Source organism: Mangifera indica, chromosome 5, assembly GCF_011075055.1.
Source record: "Mangifera indica cultivar Alphonso chromosome 5, CATAS_Mindica_2.1, whole genome shotgun sequence".
Taxonomy (NCBI): domain Eukaryota; kingdom Viridiplantae; phylum Streptophyta; class Magnoliopsida; order Sapindales; family Anacardiaceae; genus Mangifera; species Mangifera indica.
Genome location: NC_058141.1, coordinates 18,466,778 through 18,485,825, shown reverse-complemented (window position 1 = coordinate 18,485,825; position 19,048 = coordinate 18,466,778). Strand labels below are relative to the sequence as shown.

Below are 19,048 nucleotides of genomic sequence, written 5' to 3'. Positions count from 1 at the left end.
AAAGGGAGTGACGATTTACTCACTCAACTTTAAAGAAAATAGAAGGCACGGAGTCTCTGTTTTGGCGGTTTAAAAGAGAATTCAAGTAGGTGATCTAACATTAAGGTCTTGTTTTCAGATTTTTTACAGTCTTGCCATTGGATATTCTATGGGGTTCGTGAAAATATTTGCGAATCAACCCAAGTGTGATATTACACTAATTTATTAGGGATACTTTGGGAATATTAACAACCACGGATCTTTTGTTTACCGAGGCGGGTAATGAAGGATGGATGCCAATGCCATTGTGCGCCAGCTGCCAGGTAAGCACACGATACAGCTGCAAGCGTTGTCTTTAACCCGTGTCCACGGAGAACTAATTTTTCAGACGTAGTAAACGGGTGGGCTAGGCCGGATTAAAATACATCTGAGTAAAATGGGTTGATCAAAGTATAGGTGTAACGATTTTAGAATGGCCGAAGGACTATTTCTCACTCAAAGTGCGCGGTTTTCTCAAGTTTTCTTTTGTTAATTTTGAAAATCTCATTTATCAATCTGTAAGTTATTAAAATTAATGAAACTCTAACCTCTAAAAAATTTATCTCATTTTTCCCCTAAAATTTTAAAAACTAACAATTTTCCTCCAATCCAAATTTTAAAAAACAATATTTTTTTCTTTTGGAGTTTTTAATTTTTCAGAGTTAGTTTTTCGACATCGTTTCTTCCTCTCTGGCGCAGCCTCCTTCCGGCTATTTCCCTGGACACAGTTGTCGATGATGAAGACTCTTTGTCGACAATTATGCCCAAGACAACCACCGGAAGGACACCACGTCAAAGAGGAAGAGGCGTCGCCTGGAGATCGCCAGAGAGGAAGAAACGGCGTCGGAAAACTAACTTTGAAAAATTGAAAACCCTAGGGGGGAAAATATTGTTTTTTAAAACTTGGGTTGGGGAAATTATTTTTTTTTTGGGTTTAAGGGAGAAAATAAAATCAAATTTAAGTTTATTTTTAATAATACAGATAAAATGATGATTTTACCCTTAAAACAATTACTTTTAACTAACCATAGGTGGATAAATGAAATTTTCAAAATTAACAGGAAACAACTTGAGAAAATAGCATACCTTGGGTGGAAAATAGTCCTTTGGCCTTTTAGAATCCGTATCTAATCTTATTAGTATAGGTTACTATACAAAATTATCTACTAATATTAATTTTTTATTATTTTTTAAAATTATTTAAAAATATTTATTTTGTAATTTTCAATATTTTTTCTTCAAATATATAAGTATTTTGGGGATAAACAAAAATTTAATTCAAATTATAAAAAAGTTTTTTTATAGATTTGAAGAATTTTAGTATTGAATACGAAGCAAACATTTATAACAAAGTATTTATTGTTTATATTCTTTTAATTTCTTTTTAATATAACAAATTTTTTTATTTTAGAGTAAATTTAAGTTTATTTTATAAAAAAAAGAAAAATATATAAAATTTATATTAGGTACATTATAAGTTTGATGTTGAAAAAAAAGAAAGAAAATGAATAGAAAAAAAATTGGTAACCCACCCGCAAAAATTCATTATACATGGGTATGGATAAAAAATTTAATACACACCCATTTTTAAGTGTATTACTCGCAGATTGTGTAAACGAAAAATGGGGCAAAGGAGGTTATGCAAGTTCTTGATACCATTATCTGATATTACAATTCTTTTTTGGGGCAAAAATGGGGCAATCTGTTAATCGTCAGTCATACATTTTTGCATTCTTGCAATTAATAAAGTATTTTCTATTGATAAAATTTTGCTTTTGAAATTTCAATATTTAATTTTTTTACGAAAGAGGTAAGATTTGATTGAATCAAACATTATAATTTGGATACTCAACCAAATATTTATAATAATGGTTTCTAATATCATGAGTACACCAATAAAAATTGTTGCTTTAAAGTCCACTTTAACGTTGAAAACAAATTGCTCACTTGGTGGACCAAACAATCCAAATAAAAAAGATTCTGTTTGTCCTCTCTCGGTGGTATCATCATCACCATCGTCGTCGATATGAGTCAAATCTCACCCAACAAAATATCAATCAATCAAACTATGGACAAGAATTGCGGTTTCATGTCATGTGATAAATTAGATCGGATGGCCAACTGGGTCGGCACCAACTTCGCCACCGCCTTCTTCGCGTCCTTGGAACGTTGCTCCTGCATCAACCTCAGCACCACCGATCTCGAAGACGAGGAAGAGGCCAAGGATCGACCACTTTTTCTGTCCAACTCCACAGAACACGATGGCCTGGAGCCCGAGGTCGCCTCAGATGTCAATAAGCTTCAAGTCTGATTATATTTACCGTTCTTCTATTGTTCGTTATGCATGGTTGTTTTTCAGAACTTTCCTTTTTATATAGTCCCTGCGTTTTTTTTTTTTAATTGTTTTGGTAAGAATCTGTGTATCAACGCTTGCACGCTTGTTGTAGAACTTGCGCCTCATGAACTAGCTTCTCTTTACTAATCGACTGGTAAATATTTGCTATATTTTATTATACATGAAAATTGTAATTCACCTCTGTTTGAATTTCCATCTTCATTGATTTTCTTCAATTGAATTAGGCTTTACCAAAATTCTTTATTGTGGGGAAAATTTCGTCCATCTGCAAGTATTTATGTTTCTTTGGTCACATTTACACTTTTGCTGTCTTAGATTTCAAGATTAAAAACGAAATAATTTTGTAGATTGTTTAGGTCTGAGTTTGAATAGCCTTTTATCTAAAATTTGCAATTATGTTTTGCTCTTTACTCTTTAGGCTGATTTACTTTAGGAATTGTATGCTTATGAAGAGTCAGTAATAGCTAGAATACTGAGTTGATAGGGTGCAATAAAATGTAGTAGACTGAACCTTCAGTCTCTTCTAAATCAGGCAAATTCAGAGGTTGGCTCTTCTTTGTGTTAATCTCCTTACTACACATTGGTTGGATGTTCGGCTGCCAGCTTGTTCTAATTTACCTGTAGTAAGTCTTGGTCTTGTGATAGTTTTTATGTGATGCAAACTAAGACAAATTGAAGTAGAACAGTATTGTGCTTAGAGTTTAAAACAATTTGTGCTTGAAGGGTGTTTTTCCCTTTGGTCACAACATCATATAATGTTTTTTGAATTACTTGAATATTTCTTGACAAAGTATATAGAAGCTTAATGAGCATTTAAGTTTATTGGAGAGTTGTTAGGGCTTACCATTCACCTCTCTCTACAGTGAGAGAGAAGTGAATACAGAGCACCACTTTTTAAGTTATTTTGTATCATTGACTTAAGACTTCAGAGGTTAAAAAGTGAAGTCAATTTCATAGATTGAATTTGTGGAGCCAATTCCTTTTCGTCTTGTGGAATTTTATGGTTCTTGTTTATTCTTCAAAACATTTTTACCAGACAATCAAATTCTAGTAAAGTTCTTTGCTGTGCAACTATACAAGAGAATGAATGATTGTTACCATTCATGTTTCATTTGATTCTTTACTTGTTTTATTGTCTCTTCAATGACTGTAGTGGTTAGTGATACAAATGTTGTGTTTACAAATGTGAATTTGGGATTGTTTCTTCGTTGCTGAGTTTTTTTTGGGTAAGTTTTCATTGCTGAGTTGGTTGGGAAATCTTAGTGCTAAAGGCTCTCGATTAAGGTTTATGCTTTGATATAGTTTTTTCTCCTGTTTTGATGCAAAATGACATGCTTGACAGCCAACAAAGCAATATATCTGCTGCAACACATGACAGTCTATTGAAAATTATGGTATTCACATTTATTTTAGCATTTACTGAGTTAATTCATGGAATATTTGTAATTTTGGAGTAGATTAGGAGATCTTGCTGGAAAAGTCTAAGCGTGTGGTTCTGACATTGGATGCTGTCATACTAATATTGTCTGGGATAATTAGATATGACACGTTCAGTTGGCGACAAAATGAGAATTTTGCTGCTGCACACGACAAAATCTATCGTTATTTCTTTAACCGTTAAGGATTGACTTAGTGTAACAAATGTTTCTCAACTGGGAATTGTCGGAAAATCTTGTTTCTAATGAGTGTGGAGTGAATTTATGCCAGTGTTGTTTCTTTGTCTGGTTTAATGAGATGCAACTTGATTTTCCAAGTGAGGCAAGAACAAAATCCTTGCTGCAGCACACAACAGAGTCTATCAATGTGACTTAATTTTGTTAAAGACAGTGATCATTCTAATGGTTAGAGCGGCAGTTCAGAGAATGCTCTTCACTTTTGTAGTTGTTTGGGAAATCTAGTTGCTAAAATGTGTGGGTGAATTCAAATGATACTTCTTCTGCTGCCAAATTAAAACCGCTGCAATTAGCATGCACAAATTTATATTTTTGCCCTCAAGTTATTTGTCTATGTAGCCTATGAAATTCATTGCAATTATTTTTTTTGTTATCAAAATCCTACTATGACACCCTGCCATAAGCTGTTTTGAACTTTTTTTTCTAGTATAACGTTTACCTTATTGTATACATGCCATTAAATTGCAACTTCTGATGACAAACAAAAGAATAGAGAAGTAGTAGATGGGTTAGTTTTGTTTGTTAGGTTGTGTGTGCAGGCTTGTTCAAGTGAGTCACAAGAGATGATTACTGAAAGTAAATATAAATAGCAGGCCAGAAAGAGAAAGATGAAGTAAAACGGAGAATGCATGATGGGTTTACAGTAGTTTAATGAAATCTTCTTGACATACATAGATGGGCAGACTTTGGATTATTTGCAGCTCAGTGTCTACTGTTACCCTGTTTTTCATAAAACCTAATTTTCATGCTCACAGACTTAGCTATATGTTCTCCATACTGCATATCCATAAGAAATGATCACTTATCTTCATGATCTCTCCAGCAAAGCAGCATCAAAACACAACGCCTGATTATGTAGAGCCTTGCTCGCTTCTCCTCCAAAATCCTACTTCTTGAAACCTGTGCTTTGTTAGGCTTCTGGGTTGAAAAACTCAGACATCTCATGGCCACAGTATGAGTTTCTGTGTGTAAAAGATATTGAAGAAGATAAAAGAGAAAGAGAAAGAGAAATGAGGAGTTCAAATACCTTTTTATTGCTTCATCAGCTACTAACCTAACAAACAAAAACATTATTCTTTTCAGTATAAGATGAAACTTTTAGTGCGAGGAGGTTACAATGGTTTGTTACAAAATTTTGTCCTTGTGTTCATAGAGTTCCCTCAACTTGTTGGCTTCATTGGGAGGTCCGAAAAGGTACTGGAATTCAGAAACCTGCATTCAAGTGCTGCCTTCTGCTTTGCTTCAATGGACTGTCAATTTTGAAGGAGTTTCTATTTAGCTGTATTGCATTTACATGCCAAATGCTTATGCACGGTCCCAGGGCAGATGAGGCTGCTACCATTTATTGCCCTCTTGTTTTTTTTTAGCCATATTTTCTCATCTGCTAACTTAAGTAACTCATGTATTCTGTGAGCTGTGGCCACACATTTTACTCTTTTATTGGCTGCATGCTACTTTACCTTCCCAAATTTCGCCAGATAAGCTGGACCTTGGACCTTGGAAGGTTAATATATAATTTTATTCTTCAAATCTTATTAACTCAATTATAAAATTTGTTAGCCAAACATATATAATAAAGAATTATTTAATATTGAAAAATGAAAACTATATTATAAAAATTATGAAAGAGAAAGTTACTTTGACAACGCAGAAGGCAGAACCAGTAACCATAATTCCTCGATCCTTGTAAGTTGGGTGGGGATTCAGGTTTCAGTTAGAAGACTTATGTATAATATCATGTTTACTGTTACTGATAAAAACAATTTTATTGTTTAAATATTTAATCAATGGAAATGATACCTTCACCACCAATCATCATCACCATTCCAATCCTTGTCTTGTCCATAGCTGTTCTTGTAGTGAACTCCCTATAATCAACCAAACTAATTCACAAACAACCAATAACTCCACTTGTATGAATTATTTGTTATAAATAGCAATATTTTGAAAATTGGATCTAACATAGATCAGATAAAGAACACCATTTTGTCTAATAAGTGATTAAATTATTTGATCAATGATCAAACTACTTAATATTTAAAATAATTTTATATAATTATTGTTAAATATATAATTTAAATTATTTTAACAAAATAATAGGCTTCATTTGTACCGTATATGTTCAACAGTTTTTTTTATGAATCATAATCGTTTTTTCTAACGGGGTGACAATCTAATCCCGTTTTAAAAGTCAAGATGAATAGTTCACTGCGATTTTGGGCGTATAACGTATCTCTTTGTTAAAGACATAAAAGAAAAGGAAATATCAATTCTCTAACCCTACGGAATTAGAACTGGACGGTATTTTGTTGATGTCTTCGTAATAGTAATAATTCCGCCAAGCTTCCTAGTACCTGTACTGCTTTAAACATTTAATTTTTAATTATTTATTTCCTTCATATATACGTCATGATCACCACAAAATATTCAGAATTAGTTGATATCTTGCTTACGGGATCCTGATTATGTTCAAATTTCAAAGTTTTGAGCAAATTGAAAAGCTTTCCTAATTGGTTAATTGCAATGCCAACTCCATATGTAGAAATATATTCTATTCATATATATATAACAATTAAAATTTATATTATACAAAATTAATTAATTTGTATTAAAATCTAATCTATCACATTTATATATAACTCTGTATATGAAAATATATTCGAGTTATAAGTATAAAAATTAAAATTTATGTTATATAAAATTAATTAATTTATATTAAAATCTAATTTATCATACTTATGTACAATTCACTTATATTGTTTTTATTTAATATAGGACTCTTTAATTTTTAACACTTTCTATTAAATGTAGTCATCATAGGTATTAGATCTACCATTTAATTGGGTGTGTTGTCACTTAATATCTAAGACCACCTAGGTCTATCAATTTAGTTTTAGATTAATATTATATAAAAATATATTGAGTTTATAAGTGTATAGATCGAGACTTATATTATATAAAACTAATTGATTTGTGTTACTGTTCAATATACTATATTTATATATCTCTCATTCATATTATTTTTATTTGATACAAGATTTTTTAATGCCTAATATTATCTATATTCAAAACCAGACTAATATTATCTTAACAAGTGATTATTAAAAAATTATTAAAAAAATGATATTTGGTCGAGTATATTAAACTCTTAAAGTTCCTAATTAATTCTTTATTATATATGCTGTTTAAGAAATGGAGAGTCAACTCTTTAGACCTAAACATTTTGTCCCTATAATTGTTTGTGAAGGCTGAAGATCCCAGTTTTTAACACGACCGTGCACTCTTCTGCCTAACGTCTTGATGTTGATACATAAACTTACTATTTGACCAAGTTATAATTATAAAATAAAAGGCCAAAAAAGTCTAAGGTACAGTTAGAATCTTCAAATTATTTAAGTAATGGAAGATAAATAAATGAGATTAGCTGTGGGGGTTCTCTCCTTTACGTGGGGTTTTCAGGCCAACTGCTTCAATATTTGTAAAATAAATCTTGGTAAGGAGTACGTAGTGTTAGGAATTAATTAATAGAGAAATAAATAATCATGCTTTTAATCAGCAGAGCTTGCACACGCAGGCCTGCAGCGTAATTCTTAAGTTTCAATCAAAATCATTTCAGCTGGACATCATCATCTGTTGACTGAATTTTGGTCGACAATCTATTTTTCTTCAAAATCAATTGGGTAAAAGTTGTGCATGCAAGCAATGCAATTCTTCTTCTACATACTTCTTTATAAAAATATTCATTATCTTAAATATTGCATGATAATAAGAGCATATATCTCTCAGGATAAGTGGTTAATCAGTCACATGGGAGTCTCAATCATCAGTCATAATTCAGGGTCCTAATCATAGTGAAATGGGTAAAAATGGTTGACATTGATGATGAACATACAAAACAAATGCATGAATTAAGAGGAAATGAGAAGAAGAAAAGTCCAATTAGTAAAGAATTTAGAGGACGCACAGTGTCAGAGGCAGAAGTATTAGGATGGCGTGCAAGAAGTTTGCTTATGATTGAGCAAAGGAAGATGTCTAAGAAAAGAACAACAAACAAGCCCACACTTTACTGCATTTGAGTACTGCAAAGCTAGTTTGTTTTTCATCCTTTGGTCTTTTTTCACTTCTTTTTCTGTCATTTCATTGGTGAATGTCTCTCGTGTAAAACAATGCTGCTATTTGTATTATCATTATTTATAAGGCATCGATTGGTCGACTCGGAAGTATGTATATGTACAGCATAGGGCTATTTTCTCAGTCAAAAAGACATGATTTCACAGCAAATTTGCTGACAAATTATGACCAGGGAGAAAATCAACCCTTTTTTTTATTACATTTAAAGATATAAAAGAGAAGACTAAACCTTCCCCACATTCTGTCACAACAAATAATCACTCTTCCAACACCTTATTATCACGAAACCATGTTAGAGGAATCATGAAAGCTGACAAACATAATACAACTAGACAAATCCCTTTTCTCTTCCATTAAAAAACTACATGTCTCGCTCTCTATTAAACCCCCTTCTTCCCACTCCACTCTCCACTTACAACTCTTGTAATTATTCACTCTCTGTCTTTCAAAATGCCCAGCTTAACCAATACTTTATTCATTCTATGGTTAAGCTTCTTGTCCTGTGTCTGCTTGATACATGCAACGGCAATATGGCCTGCAGGGGGATCAGCTAGATTTTATGATTTCAAGGTCTCTTTTACTACTCCTATCTCTTAATATTTGTGCATAGTTTGAAATGCTTTCTTTTTCCAATGACTAAAGCTTTGATCATTTCAATCAGATTTCAACTATGAGAGTCACTAAACTGTGTAACTCCAAAGAAATCGTCACAGTCAATAACATATTCCCAGGCCCCGTAGTTTATGCACAAGAAGATGATAGAGTGATTGTCAAAGTCACTAATCAATCGCCTTACAATGCTACAATTCACTGGTAAGCTGTTAAAAATTTCATCCATTGTTGAAAACCATTAATGATCTTCAATTTGTTAATGGCCGTCCGTGTGTATATATATGTAAATATTGCAGGCATGGGGTGAGGCAAAGACTCTCGTGCTGGTTTGATGGACCGTCTTACATAACCCAGTGCCCTATACAACCAGGGCAAACTTTCACATATGAATTCACATTGGTTAAGCAGAAGGGCACCTTTTTTTGGCATGCTCATGTTTCTTGGCTTAGGGCCACCCTTTATGGTGCTCTTATTGTGTTTCCCAAGACTGGGGTCCCTTACCCTTTCAAGTACCCTTATGAAGAGCATACAATAATCCTTGGTAAAGCTGTGTAATCATTGATTAAACAAATGCATATAAATTGAATTTATTTTTCCAAATTCTTACATTCTGAAATGTGTCACTATCAGGTGAGTATTGGCTGCAGGATGTAGTACAACTTGAGCGGCAAGTTACAGCTAGTGGCGGAGCTCCTCCACCGGCTGATGCATATACCATCAACGGCCACCCTGGTCCCAACTACAATTGCTCCGCCAATGGTAAATAAGCAAGTTTTTAATATTATTTATCTTCAACTTTGAGGTTATCTGATTAATGAATCATAATTTCAGATGTGTATAAGATTGATGTTGTCCCCGGGAAGACATATCTATTAAGGTTGATAAACGCAGCCGTAAACACGGAGAGCTTTTTCGCCATAGCTAATCACAAATTAACAATTGTGGAGGCTGATGCTGAGTACACAAAACCATTTGTTACAGACCGAGTCATGCTTGGCCCAGGACAGACGATGAACGTTCTCGTCACTGCTGATCAACCAATAGCGAAATATGCTATGGCTATGGGACCCTACATGTCTGCACCAAACGTCTCGTTTCAAAACATATCAGCAATTTCTTACTTTCAATACTTAGGAGCCCTGCCTAACAGTTTATCATTTCCAGCTAAACTGCCAAGCTTTAATGATAATTTTGCTGTTAAGACTGTCATGGATGGACTAAGAAGCCTAAACCCTGTTCCAGTTCCAAAAGAAATTGACAGCAACCTTTTTGTCACCATTGGATTAAATGTCCAAAAGTGCCACTCCAAAACACCCCAACAAAATTGCCAAGGTATCAATAATGGGGTTATGGCAGCTTCAATGAACAACATCAGTTTTATCAAGCCTGGTGTTTCAGTTTTGGAAGCTTTTTATAACAAAATTGATGGTCATTTCACAGAGGACTTCCCTGATGCTCCCCTGAAATTCTATGACTTTGTCAATGGGGCTCCTAATAATATCCCTAATGACACTCAATCATTGAATGGGACTAGGACCAAGATCCTTGAATATGGGACCAGAGTGCAAATTATCTTGCAAGATACTGGAACCGTCTTCACCGAAAACCATCCGATTCATCTTCATGGCTTCAGCTTCTATGTTGTAGGTTATGGCAGCGGCAACTATAATCCACAAACTGTAAATTTCAATTTGGTGGATCCCCCTTACATGAACACAATTGGAGTTCCCGTTGGTGGATGGGCTGCCATTCGATTCACTGCAGACAATCCTGGTAATTTCTCTGTGTCTTCGTTTTCTTTCTTTAATTGTTAAATTAGCTTGGTGTTATTGATAATTTTAAGTAATTGTGTATGCATGGAGTGCAGGGGTTTGGTTTATACATTGTCACATTGACGTACACCAGTCATGGGGATTAGCTACGGTATTGATAGTGAAGAATGGGGAAGGAGAGCTGGAGACACTACCTCATCCGCCTGCAGACTTGCCCAAGTGTTAGAATTTATAACAAATTAAATCGCACAAAATGGGATGAATTTTGTGCAATTCAAGTGTGTAAAGTCCATGGATCATTGCTTTGAGACTATGAAATTGTGGGTGTAAAGAAGTATCGATTGGGAAATTAATAAAATTGATAACCATCTTTCCTTTTTGCAGATTTTAAATTTATGTTTATAATGTGATTTTTACTATAAGTTAAGAATTGGGAAACTGATAAATTAATGCAAGTAAAACAGGATGAAAATTTTTGTACAGTTGCCGACAGTGAGAGAATCAAAATGGTCGTTATTGGCCACAACAGTTCCAAAAAAAAAAAACAACAGCAATGTTATATATGAGTATTTTAAGTATATAAATTAGTACACTCATATATTTTATCATGTGATTGAGTATTACTTTATCTTTAATTTAAAATTATTAAATTATTTAATACCATATATAAAAAATATATCTATTTATATCTTTAAAATAAATTTAGTATTTTTATTGAGAAAGCAAACAGTCCAATCACATGCAGCCAGCGTAAAAACATTCTGATTCATTTACTTTTAGAGGCTAATTTTCATCAGACTAAATATTGTTGGACTAGCAGCTATATTTGGAGTATAAATGGAAATTGAAGTGACTGACACGGCTGCAAGGTTGGCAATAGAGGAGGCAGTCGTATTTTTACAGCAAATATCGATAGTTTCAGTCGATCATGGGTCATTGGGAATCGCAGTGAAAGAGACACACAAAACAAAGGCATTATTGATTATAAGAGCAACCATATCCAGTCCTAACTTACACCAACACACAATGTGAAACAAAACTCTTGAGAAGCATGTCTAACAGTGAAATGGAATATTTGGTATGAAAAAAATTACCTTACTGTCCTATTAAGGTTATTGGGTCAACAAAACCAATAAACAATAAATGGCCAAACGGCAACCACAAAAAGGGCAGGGCTTTCAAAGTTGCCAGGACTTGGCATCACCCTAACCCAGATATTCCGTTAGAAATCCACATTTACCCATTATTCAAGGGCAAAAATTAATTTCTAGTTAGTGCTAATGTTAATGGTGACTATGATTGCGATGCTAATGGTACAGCTAATGCAGTAAGTGAAATTTTTAGGCACAAATCTACAACATAATATAGGGTACTTAGAACAGCATACCTTGTCTGCAGCAGGTCATAAAGTCAATAACAGAAGAGAATCCGCCTTTGAAGGGCGGATAGGTCCTCTTAGATACACTCTGAGCACATGGACAAGGTACAGGGAAAAATGGATGGAAGAGATTGTGAGACACTTTATCAAAAACATGGGGTACATGTTAAACATCAGACTTCATCCACTTAAACCAGTGAAGCAAAAAGATTTTCAAACAAGCAATCAGAGTTGAAATTATATATACACAATGCAACAAATACAACCCTAATTAGAAAATTAGAATGCTAAGTAATATTATATGTAGTACTTAGTAGTGTAGTACAATTAACTTGAGAAGTACAATGCCTCCTAGAGAAGAAGCATATTCTAAGTACTGATGGACTGTTGTCTCAAATCTTTTAGCCGGAATAAAAATTTAAACTGAATTAAGATAATGTTATTAAAACAATAATTTAATGGCCAAAAAGACTAATTCCCACCCAAGGTTTAATCTATTTTCAAATTTTCATGTGTAAAATTTTAAAAACCAAAATATTTATCTATAAGTTGTTAAAGTTAACAAAACCTGTTAGTTTTAACAGTTAAATTGTCATTAAATTGGTGATATTAAAAAAATAAAATTTTATCTCATAAATATTAAAAACTAGCAATTTCCTTTTACGATTAAACTTTGAAAAGTTGCATGCCCCCTTAAGATTTCAATTTTTCAGAGTCAATTTTCTAACAAATAACCGACTTCTTAAGTGTTCTCTATCCCTTTTAGTGATATCCCTCCCTTTTGATAACTTGAAAATCATTCTTTCTCAACACGATTTGTTTTTCTCTAGATAAAGACTTGTTAGCAAAGACAAGTCTGAAAGAAGAGAAAATAATATAAATTTTTATATTTTTTAATATTATATATTAAATGATAATTTTACCATAAAACTAAGAAATTTTGTTAATTTTATCAACCCATAAGTGGATATATAAATATATGAAAGTTTAAAAATAGACTAAACCTTGAATGAAAATAAGTCTTTTGGCCAATTTTAATCATCAAAGATTAAATATTAGTAGCACATTATTAAAATAAATCTACATGTCATTATAAATTACCTAATAATGTCTCGATAACATAATAGCTTCTAAAACACTCCCCAACAAATCTATCTTTCAGAGTTTAGGTGTACATTTCAAATAAGACAAGGTGACATTGTGTCATAGCTACTACATGCTTCGCAGCTAACAGCCCAAAGATCAGGTACTCCACAAAGGGGAAAATTTTTCAACGACTAATAGTTAAAAGAGGCAAGACTGGTACAACCAACTCTCAGAGAAGGTTGTGGGTAGTGGTAGATGAGACGCATGAAAAGGATATAAGATTTAGTCATTTTCTTTCCTGAAAGCCATGGCTGAATTTTCTTATTCTTTCCATAGAAAGGCCTCTTGCTCAAATGAGTATTCCATAACTTTCAGTCATGAAAGTAACTTACTTTCCTTAATACATTTCCTTCATTGTCCACTTCCACGACACATTTTAATGGATACTCATTTCAGCAAGATGCTTTACATGGAAGGTTTACATACATTCACAACATTTATTCTCAGGACTTCACATCAATCAGGTACGCAAGACTTTTGACTGTTTTTAGTACTAATTTATTTGAGAATATCAGATAAATCTTATCACTCTTATCTTCCAACAAGTAAAAGAAAAGAATATGTAGGTGTGAGGTAAGCTTGAGGGGATGTTTTTATTTTCAAATCAATCCCCAATAATTCATTATAAGTTTCATGGAGGAAACAGATTTTCCCACATTTCTCTTAGCACACAAAATTGAGATTACGGGTTGACAATCTCTGAAGTCCAGCATTTCTCTCCGTTGTCACTTAGTTTACATGTAAACATTAGCCTCTGGTTACTCTTCAGATTCAAGTAATCAACCTGTGATTTAAGATGCAAAGTGTTAAATTTAATGAGAGATAAGAAATAAAATGACAAAAATTACTACGGTCTAATTTTATTTTTCTTTCAAGGTAGGCTTTTTCAACCTGATCTGGATCTAGAACCAGCAGGCAAAATGCATCAACTGGGCCAGTAGAAGGATCTAGAGAAAACTCCATGGGTTGTTTCTCTAGACAGGGATAGCCTGGATTAGGGCCTAAGTACTGCAATCTTGATTTCACAGAACTGGCAAACCAAGATTTCTCTCTAATCTGCATCATGAATTTTAAAAAATGGAAAAAAATATGAAAGGTTGCCTTTAAAAAAAGAGAGATAGATTGCTATCAAGGCATGATACCAAAATCTATTAGGTAATGCATCTAACAGAATGATCTATTATGGAACAAAATTTCAATGATATACAGCAGGGTGTAGGATTCTCCATTTAATGAAAACATCAACTAGAAGTCATGATCTGATTGCAGGATTCAGCTTTCACAAGAAACTTCACCATAAGCTATCTTGCACGTTGATAATGTAAATATATTCAAGCAGAGCAAACATAAAGTCACAGACACACAAAATAACTAAATTATTATAGCATCTAAATATCTGCTACCATGAATGCAGCTTCAGGAGCAAGCAACTATGATCTAAAATTACAGGGATTAAACAAAGAAAAAGAAATTAAGCACCCCCATCCTAAGCTGACTACAAGGTTTTGAATATTTCAAATTGAGATTTAGCAACTCAAGAAGAAACATAAGAGCCCCAGCTGCCGTAGGTGGAATACAACCTGGATCTCTACAGTGAGAAACATTATGGAAAATCACAAAATAGTCCATCACTCATAAAGTTAGGCTTGCCACAAATCTAATGGCTGAATTTGGATATCAATGCCCTCCACTTGCTTAAACCAAATGTTTCAACCACCCCCTTGGGATGAACTTCATGCCCAGAATGTTTTAACTCTGATACAACAAGAGTTCTAATATAGAAGGGTAATTCAAACATGAAATCTCGTCTTTTTTTTTTAGTTTTTTATTAATTTTTATCTTCTTTCAGTGTAAATTGTGTAATAGTCATGAGTTTCAAGGGAAAACTACCATATTTCTAACGGAATTTAATATGTCAAACACCAACTGGTTCATCTAACTCAATCACAAAGTACAGCATCAAGCTGCAAAATCGAGCAACATTGTGCTATAAATGAATAATAAGACCGATACTTGTATGCATTTCAAACTAGGAGACAACATCCCGTATCACCTGTAGTTTGACAGGATCAGGATCCAACCCATCAATAACATCAATTCTTCCATTGATCCGAAATTGCTCCCAAGAATCAGTAAAGTACCAACAAATCTGAAACATGTAAATTCATTTGAGGAAAAAAAAAGCAAATATAATTAAGAAACTTTAAAGTTTAAAATTCAGTATATCAAACAAACCGATATGAATACCTCAAACACTAATTACCTCGGCAAATGGGCAATGCTTAAGCTCTTCAATCTGCAAATTTTAAGCCAAAAACTTACCACACACAAGATACTGCAATCAAGATAGGATAAATGAAATAAAACGAAACCAGAATTACAGAACCTTGCGAGTACGTATATCAGTGTTGATTTGAATTTTGTCACTGTTTTCTTGAAATCCTCTGAAAACCCAACAACCACTTACGGCTTCAGTTCCATTTCTGTTTCAAACGAATTTGGTTCAATTGAGAGAATACCTGAAAACGACGGTGCGATTCGAAGGTCTCCCATTTAATCCAATCGTTGCCTGAAATCCAAACTAGGACTATATCAACTACAAACAGAAAAGAGATAAAAGAAGGAAGTAAATAAAGAAAAAAAAAATGATGAACGCACAAGCTGAAAGTAGGACGAGTGCCTAAGGCGGGAGTTGGGCTCCATTGCCTGTACCAGCCTCTGCTTCCATGGGGCTGCTGCCGTTCCCATTCGCTTCACTCTACAAATTTGTAATCGCTTGATTATTATTTTTCAACACTTTATTTATTTTTTTGGAGAACAGAAATATCAAAATAGCTACCACTATTAAAATTTTTTTCTAGCATTTTGGTCCCTATCAGTTACATTTTAGACAATTTAGTTCGCGAGGTTGAGGTTTGCCAATTTAAGGGACTAAAACACTTCTAAGAGGGATTAAACGTGATTTGAAATTTTGCAAAACCAAATAAACTTCAGCTAAACTTAGGGAATACAGTGTAATTTTCCAATTTTAAAGGTACCTTATAAACCCCTTTCATATTTTTGTTGGTTACGGAATGGGAAGCCCGAATTGGCGAAATCTAGCCCATCTAGCCCCTTTCATATTTTTCTCTTCATTTTGGATTAGTAAGCCCATCTAGCCCTTGCAGCCCGCCTGGGCGAAATCTAAATTAGTCCAAAATCTTAAATATGGCTTATAGTTTTAGTGCAAAAAATATTATATATTAATCTCACCTTCATAAAATTTGTAGAATGTGTATCATCAGTGACTTTTTTTTTTTCCCCCTCTTTAGCTTATATTTATGAATTTTGGGTATAATTTTTTCCTTAGTAGAGATACAACTGCATTATAGAAAAGGATATCCTCAATTTCAAATTTGGATAATATTTTATGGCTGAATGACTATTTCCCACCCAAGGTTTAGTGTAAACACAACTTTTCATCTGTTAATTATTAAAAATTTAAATACCCACTCTTCTATTAAATTTCACTATTATTGTCAAAGGTAAAATTGTTAATTAAGAAAAATATTTTAAAAACTAAAAATTTGTCACATTTTTACCCCTCAAGTTTAAAAACTAACAAATTCCTTTCACCCGAAGTTTGAAAAACTTCATCTCCCCTTAAGGTTTTTCTAGACGTTGCTAGCAACAGTTATGTTCTACCTCCCTCTCGGCTTCTCTCTCAATAGCACTTCATTTTCGACTATTATTGGCTGACAAAACCAACCAATGAAGATGAATCGGTTGTCTCCAAACAAAGACACAATTTTTCTTTGTCCAAAGACGAAATCTTCTTTGTTTTCGACAAAGTTGAACTATCATCTTTATTGAAAGACGAAGGAACGTCTTTGTCTTCAGCTATGGTCGGTCAAGGTTAATAGGGAACAAAAAGAGGTTGACGGAGAAGCTGAAAAAGAGAGAGAACGCTGTCGTCGTTATCATATCCGATCTTCAGTGGCATCCTGAAAAAACCCTTGAAGAAAAAATTGATTTTTCAAACTCTAAGAAGGAAAATTTGTTAGTTTTTAAACCTAGAGGTAAAAATATAATAAATTTTTAGTTTTTAAAATATTTTTCTTAAATAATAATTTTACCTTCGATAATAACAGTAAAATTTAACTGAAAGATAAATATTTAAATTTTTGGTAATTAATGGATGAGAAATTATGTTCGCACAAAACCTTGGGTAGGAAAGTCATTTGGCCTATTTTATGCATGATTCATGTGACATTTAATCCAAGTGGTCACGCTAATTAAATTAATTAATCACCGATGAAAATAATTGACGATCTAGATTGGGGACAGAGTCAGGTGATGACATTAAATGAAACAGCTATACATAATTGCCAACAGTATGGCTTCAAACATTAAGTTTTTGGTCCGTAGAAAATTGAAAGGGATCTCTCAATATCATATTATATACGGTCTTGTTAAATCTGTGGTGATTCACAGCGCACATCGACAAGGCAACAAAAAGATGAAACTGTGGGCCTGCACAATGAGTCTTGGACATCAACCGCGTCTATTTAATTGAATGATTTAATATTCAATTTGATTTTGACAAAAAGTCCGGATTATAATTTGATTTGTCCAAAGGACTATTTTCCATCCAAGGTATGTTTTTTCTATAAATTCTCATCTGTTAATTTTGAAAAACCTATTTATCTATTCATGGACTGTTAAAAAAAATGTTAGGTTAATGAATTCAGGGGTAAAATCATTATTTTATCTATAATATTAAAAATAAACTTAAATTTAATTTCTTTTTTACCTCCAAACTCTAACAACTAACAATTTTCCTCCCAACCTAAGTTTTCAAAAACAACATTTTCTCCACTAGGGTTTCCAAACTTTTGGATTGAATTTTTCGACAATGACCAACGATCTCCAGGCAACATCTCTTCCTCCCTGACGTCTCCTCTTTCTGACCGTGCGACATCTTCCCCTCCTAGGTGTCGTCGTTGATGAAGACGACGCGTCTTCGTCTCTGACAAAGACAAATCGTCTTTGTTTAGAGACGAAGACTCTTCTTCGATGAAGAGTCTTCGTCGTGGATGAAGACGTCGTCTTTGTCTCGACGAAGACGCGTTGTCTTTGTCTCTGAACGAAGATGATTTATCTTCGTCTCGACGAAGCCTAGGAGCTCGAAAGTGTACGACCGGAAGGAGGGGTCGTCGATGAGAGAGAGTAGGTGTTTGGAGATCACCGGTCGTCACTGAAAAAATTGGATCTGAAGTCTGAAAATCTTAGGGGGGAAAATGCAATTTTTGAAAACTTAGATTGGGGGAAAAGTGTTAGTTTTAGGGGTTTAGAAGGGAAAATGATATGACCAACGAACTCAGTTAAGTTTAACGGCCCATGGGTGGGTCAATAGGATTTTCAAAGTTAACGGGAGAAACTTTGAGAGTTCAGCATAGTTTGGGTAGGAAATAGTCCTTTGGCCATTTGATTTTGATAATCATCCCATAATTTGGATGATTTAATATTCAATTACGTTATTTTATATAAGATAAATAACTATTTTTTATTTTGATAATATTATATAATTGAATGATTTAATAATTAATTATATTGTTATATATCAGTTAAATAATCATTTTTCACCTAAGGTTTGATGCAAAGTCAATTTTTTATCCTTTAACTATCAAAAATTTAAATATTTATCTATTTATTAAATTTTAATGTTATTGTCAAAGGTAAAATTATTATTTACTAAAATATTTAAAAAACCTAAAAATTTATCATATCTCTCCCCTATAAATTTAAAAATCTAACAAATTTTCTCTCACTTAAAGTTTGAAAAATCAACATTTTCTCCTAGGGTTTTTCCAACCATCACTATTGATGGTCAGAGATGGTGACGACAGTGTTCTCCCTCTCGACTTCTCTCTCAATTGTGTTTCATTTTCGACCATTATCAATCAACAAAGATGAATCTCGT

General features: G+C 33.4%; 2 protein-coding genes and 1 long non-coding RNA gene across 3 annotated transcripts; 2 read left to right on the top strand and 1 right to left on the bottom strand.

The window, feature by feature from the left end:
• The first annotated feature begins 8,584 nt into the window (after window positions 1–8,584).
• LOC123216306 (laccase-6-like) lies at window positions 8,585–10,924 on the top strand. The gene is made up of 6 exons (XM_044636721.1): window positions 8,585–8,748; window positions 8,840–8,991; window positions 9,087–9,331; window positions 9,421–9,549; window positions 9,622–10,563; window positions 10,658–10,924. The coding sequence occupies exons 1-6, from the start codon at window positions 8,629–8,631 to the stop codon at window positions 10,786–10,788; spliced, it is 1,719 nt and encodes a 572-aa protein (XP_044492656.1). The 5' UTR covers window positions 8,585–8,628; the 3' UTR covers window positions 10,789–10,924.
• A 2,419-nt stretch (window positions 10,925–13,343) lies between these two features.
• LOC123216795 lies at window positions 13,344–14,992 on the top strand. Its single transcript, XR_006502339.1, has 2 exons — window positions 13,344–13,550; window positions 14,501–14,992. It is a non-coding gene; the product is annotated as an uncharacterized LOC123216795 (long non-coding RNA).
• Window positions 13,552–15,899, bottom strand: LOC123216792 (pyridoxine/pyridoxamine 5'-phosphate oxidase 2-like). Its single transcript, XM_044637364.1, has 7 exons — window positions 15,745–15,899; window positions 15,606–15,655; window positions 15,473–15,530; window positions 15,350–15,382; window positions 15,140–15,235; window positions 13,978–14,142; window positions 13,552–13,870 (listed from the first exon to the last, which is right to left on the bottom strand). The coding sequence occupies exons 1-7, from the start codon at window positions 15,832–15,834 to the stop codon at window positions 13,769–13,771; spliced, it is 594 nt and encodes a 197-aa protein (XP_044493299.1). The 5' UTR covers window positions 15,835–15,899; the 3' UTR covers window positions 13,552–13,768.
• Window positions 15,900–19,048: the final 3,149 nt, after the last annotated feature.

Excerpts from the sequence above, each read along its gene's own strand:
- LOC123216306 (XM_044636721.1), top strand. The coding sequence starts at position 8,629 with ATGCCCAGCTTAACCAATACTTTATTCATTCTATGGTTAAGCTTCTTG. Across the intron at positions 8,992-9,086 it reads TACAATGCTACAATTCACTG|GCATGGGGTGAGGCAAAGAC; the intron begins GTAAGCTGTTAA and ends TAAATATTGCAG. Across the intron at positions 9,550-9,621 it reads CTACAATTGCTCCGCCAATG|ATGTGTATAAGATTGATGTT; the intron begins GTAAATAAGCAA and ends TCATAATTTCAG.
- LOC123216792 (XM_044637364.1), bottom strand. The coding sequence starts at position 15,834 with ATGGGAACGGCAGCAGCCCCATGGAAGCAGAGGCTGGTACAGGCAATG. Across the intron at positions 14,143-15,139 it reads CTGATCCTGTCAAACTACAG|ATTAGAGAGAAATCTTGGTT; the intron begins GTGATACGGGAT and ends TTCATGATGCAG. Across the intron at positions 13,871-13,977 it reads TGGTTCTAGATCCAGATCAG|GTTGATTACTTGAATCTGAA; the intron begins GTTGAAAAAGCC and ends CTTAAATCACAG.